At 40.4% G+C, this 5,000-nt stretch overlaps 1 protein-coding gene across 5 annotated transcripts in view; it reads left to right on the top strand.

Annotated features, from left to right (window-relative positions):
* Positions 1-4,421, top strand: part of LOC132863806 (adhesion G protein-coupled receptor L1) — a 108,479-nt gene extending 104,058 nt beyond the window's left edge. For 3 of the 5 annotated variants that reach the window (XM_060896795.1, XM_060896794.1, XM_060896793.1), the window contains 3 exons: positions 470-539; positions 2,033-2,341; positions 3,458-4,420. In XM_060896795.1, the coding sequence (XP_060752778.1) occupies positions 470-539; positions 2,033-2,341; positions 3,458-3,477 (399 nt within the window). In that variant the 3' untranslated portion in view covers positions 3,478-4,420. Of the gene's footprint in view, positions 1-469; positions 540-2,032; positions 2,342-3,457 lie in introns of those variants that run through there. The other 2 variants (XM_060896796.1, XM_060896797.1) reach the window with 2 other exon arrangements.
* Positions 4,422-5,000: the final 579 nt, after the last annotated feature.

Raw genomic sequence — 5,000 nt, 5'->3', positions numbered from 1 at the left:
GCATCTGACCAATCAGCATCCAGCTTCTGACCAATCAGCATCCAGCATGAAACAAAACACCTAGCTGTAGCTGTAGTGGTTTCCATGCCTATTATCTACAGTATTTTGTATCAGATTAGTGAACAAATTGGGTACGGACACATTTTGGACAACTTTTGTCTTCCATCCAACAATAAACAAACAAACAAACAAACGATCAGAAATGAGATTTGGCTTTGTTCTGACTCATTTTCTGACTCATTTGTGGATTTTTAAACCTCTCCACATAAACAGTCGTGCTCTGAACACAATGTTCTTTGTTTTGTGCCAGTGTTGTGATTAATTACTGCTGAATAAAAATAAATAAATAAATAAATAAATAAATAAATAAATAAATAAATAAGATCCCTAAATAGACTTCCACTTAGTTGAAGTGTGGAACTTGATGAGACCCCTGGTGGCTGTGTCACATGTGTGTATGTGTGTGTAGGCTGTGGTTCAGACAGTTGATAAACTGCTGCGTGTGGAAGCTCTGGACGCCTGGAGGGACATGAACAGCAGTGAGCGGTGACACACACACACACACACACACACACACACACACACACAATAGTACATACTGTCACATGTTCTGTTCTAGGCTTTTCTCCTTTCCTCTCTTTTCATCTAGATGCCTTTACTTGTGTAGTTTGTGTAGTTTAGTCATCTTCCTCAGATCTTCCTCAGGTCTTGCTCAGATCTTCTTCACCTCTTCCTCAGATCTTTCTCAGATCTTCCTCAGATCCTCCTCAGATCTTCTTCACCTCTGACTCAGATCTTCCTTGGATCTTCCTCGGATCTTCCTCAGATCTTCTTCACTTCTTCCTCAGATCTTTCTCAGATCTTCCTCGGATCTTCCTCAGATCTTCTTCACCTCTTCCTCAGTTCTTCCTCGGATCTTCCTAGGATGTTCCTCAGATCTTCTTCACCTCTTCCTCAGATCTTCCTCGGATCTTCCTAGGATCTTCCTCAGATCTTTCTCAGATCTTCCTCGGATCTTCCTCGGATCTTCCTCAGATCTTCATCTTCAACGTGCTAACCACTAAGCCACCGTGCCACCTGAATTGATTTAGAAAAATATTATTAATGATGAACTTAATAGCTGAACTGAACTGAAATAAATAATGTTAAAGTTGACAGCAAAACTAAGTTGAGCTGAATTGAAACTAATTAACTGAACTTACAATTGAATTGAACTGTATTGAATCGAACTGAATCAAACGGAACAGACGCAAGTCAAACTGAAATAAACAAAGTGATTCATAATGAACACAGTTAAACTGAACTTAAATAAACTTGAAGTGAACTTGAACTAAACTGAATCAATTCCATCTTTAATGTAGTAACTTGCACTGAATTGAGCTGAACCCTAATAAAACACATCAAACATAAGAGCTGAATTAAATGGAAATAAACTAAACTGAACTGAATTGAGCCAATCTGTAATGTAGGGACCTGAACTGAACTGTACTGAATTCAATCAAATCAAATTGAATCAAATCTAATCTAAATTTTTGTACATAGTCTAATGCACAGACATTGCTGGTTTTTTTTTTTTTTTTGTTGTTTTGTTAAACTGAGCAGAGAGACACACTGAGAGACAGACAGACAGACAGGTTGATCTTTCTGTCAGCAGTATTTATTGATTGGTCAACGGTTAAGTATGATTACTGTGAAATATCTGATATTCAATCAATTATTCATCCTCTTCAATTTTGAATGCTCTCTCTCTCTCTCTCTCTCTCTCTCTCTCTCTCTCTCTCTTTCTCCCTCTCTACTCCACCTGCAGAGAGACAGGTTAAAAGCAGTGACGTGAATAAATTACATCCTGCAGATGCTCATTTATGGTCTGAGCAACTTTTAGAGTCCTTCTTGTGTGCGACATCAAATGCTTCTCTTCCCCTTTGTTCTTTCTGTTGTTTACCACCCACAGCTTTTCCTCTGATTCTCTCTCTCTCTCTCTCTCTCTCTCTCTCTCTCTCTCTCTCTCTCTCTCTCTCTCTCTCTGTCTCAGGGCCACTGGTCACCACACAGACTTCTAGCACCACACCATCCCGGTCCTTCTCGTCTACCTCCAGCCCATCCACCATGCGCCCTCTACCTGCCACTTTTCACCCCATCGGTGCCATAAACAAAGCCCCGGAACTGCGCCCCATCACCGCTACGGTGCCTGTTACCCGCCGCCCACCACGCCCGCGACCACGCCCACCCCAGGAGCCCGAGCTACAGGAGGGGTGTGACCCCAGCATAGCACGAAGCATCCAGTGGCCCAGTGCACAGAGGGGCGAGACGGTGGAGCGACCCTGCCCTAAAGGTTCTCTCGGTAAGAAACCCAGGACCTCGGAAGAATCAAAGAAATTCTTCAGTCGAATCAACCCTCGTGCTCTTCTGTGTCCCAGAATGCATCATTTCATTTTCAAAATCAGCAGAAATCTACAGCAAAGACACCAGAGCTGCAGCTACACCATCAGTCCTCTTCCAAGCAAAACCTAGCAACAGATAAGAAACAGTATTAGCTACATTTAGCTAGCTAATTAAGCAATATCGAGTAACTGACATTTCACACACAAACATGAACAAATGTTTTGTCTGTTTTTACTCAAAAAATGCATAAAGTTCACACAGCCACATAGAACGTTGCTTGTTGCTATGGCAATGCACAGCCAATCCGTAGGAAGCAGAGTAACCATAGAGTTTCACTGTAATGTAAAGAAACTGTTTACATTTACAGCATTTAGCAGATGCCCTTATCCAGAGCGACTTACATTTTATCTAATTTTTATACAACTGAGCAATTGAGGGTTAAGGGCCTTGCTCAGGGGCCCAGCAGTGGCAGCTTGGTGAACGTAGGAATTGAACTCACAACCTTCCAGTTGGTAGCCTGACACCTTAACCACTAGGCTACCACATCTGTTGCTAAAATCACATTATCAGACCATGAACTAACTGTCGAATAAACTTGTTGTAAAGTAACAACAACCGCACAACTGTGGAGGAGTGAGTACGAAAGTAAGGAAGAACAGATTGCTCATTATGTGTTCCTCATCGTTTACTCTTCTACTCTTTGGTTTCCTTGTATGTGTAGCTGGAGTGAGTTGAGTTGTGCTACACAGTAAAGACGAGAGAAGCTCTGAGCTCAGATCTTCTGTTTATCTTCTTTTTATGGTCCTTTTATATGGGTCAGGCTTCGTCTCCGCTCCGCGTTTCTCATGTTCAAAATGTGTTCGACTGATTCATATCTTCAGCTTTACAGTCGCTGTGTTCCAAATAATTGTTGTTACTTTGTGTAATGAGCTCGTTTGCTTGTATTTATTGGGCTGTAAAACAATGTGAGGCTGGTCTGAGGCTTGTTTGGGTCTTAATAGCTTAATAATCTCTCTCCCTCTCTCTCTTTCTCTCCCTCTCTCTCTCTTTCTCTCTCTCTCTCTCTTGTGAATAGAAATTTTAGGAGTGGAGTAACTGCCTTATCACATGTAACTGCCATACAACGTGCACCTGGTTATCCTTACGTGACAATCTCATCAAATATTATAAAGAAACAGAGTGAAATTAATGCAGCAAAAAGACAGAAACGAAACAAAAGACAACAAAGACAGCGAGCAAGGAAAAAGGAAGCTGTGGAAAATAAACTAAAAGAAATGGGGAAATTGTTATATGACATAAAGAAATTGAATATATCTGATTAAAACTGTGAAGGACCTACAATAGAAGGAAACTGAGTCAACCCAAAGACGAACAGACACTGTACCTAGACAGTTGGATCAAGACCCATCATCTTGCAGAAAGAAAATTATAGAATTGTTATAAGTTTCATTTACCTTTATATGAACTTTCTTTTCCGTTTTATAGAATGATAAGTTTCATTTACTTTTATATATGAATTTATGTACCATTGTTTGATTAAGAAATGATATAATGTTTGATAGTATGTTTAGATATTAAGACAGAAAGTAACAATGAAAGCTTAAAAAAGAAATCACGAGTTCTGTGTCAGCAGCTTTGTAAGAATACACAGTCAGCCGTGCAGCTTAGGAGACCTATCAGGATGTTTTGCAGAAGCATGAGATCATGAGAGACCTGATAGAATGCTGACAGAAGCAGAATGACCATTATGAGATCATACTAAGAAATGTTATAAATAGGGTTTTAGAACCAGTTATCGGTGTGCATTCACCTTGAGGCAAGCTCATTGTGTTATACTCTGTTTTGCTTATAGAGGGTGCATCAGGAGAACAAACACAGGCTTACACTAGGAGAGTGTTTCCTGGTTTGTTTTATCTTTGCATTTTATTTCTTTCTACTTACGCTAGACTGACTATTTGAAGGAGATTTTGTTTGTAATTTTCTTTTCTTTTACCTTATATATATTACACACATCTATTTGTATTACACTAGTTTTAATAAAAACAAGGCCTCCCATTGTGAGGATCCTGAAAAGACAAAAAGGTCTAAGTCTGCCTCCTTCATCTAAAGGTTTAATCAATAGAATAGGTAGAAGAACTTGGATCAGAACCTTTGTTAGAAGACCGAGGGACTTCGAAGGATATCTGCGTTCAATATAAGAGCAACTCTAATTGTTGATCTTGTGTTTTCAATACTAACCCGTGCAAACTAGGACACATCCTTTAGTGGGATTGTGGAAGGGTTTCCTACGCAATCCGAAAACATGTGTCACTAAAGGACACGTATGTCAGTATAATTACTTCACTCTCTCTCTCTCTCTCTCTCTCTCACTCTCTCACTCTCTCTCTCTCTCTCTTTCTCTCTCTCTCTCTCTGATTTCAGGCATTGCATCTTTCCAGTGTCTGTCCTCTCCAGTTCAGTGGAACCCACGAGGTCCTGACCTCAGTAACTGCGCCGCTCCCTGGGTCAACCAGGTGGCCCAAAAGGTCCGTCATCACTCTTATTATATCACAGTGTCATGAATTCAGGATTCTGATTCATTGATCAGAAGGTGTTGAGTCATTGCCTAATGAACACTC

This window comes from Tachysurus vachellii, chromosome 21 (assembly GCF_030014155.1).
Source record: "Tachysurus vachellii isolate PV-2020 chromosome 21, HZAU_Pvac_v1, whole genome shotgun sequence".
In the NCBI taxonomy this organism is placed as follows: domain Eukaryota; kingdom Metazoa; phylum Chordata; class Actinopteri; order Siluriformes; family Bagridae; genus Tachysurus; species Tachysurus vachellii.
This window is presented reverse-complemented; position numbering and strand designations above follow the sequence as displayed.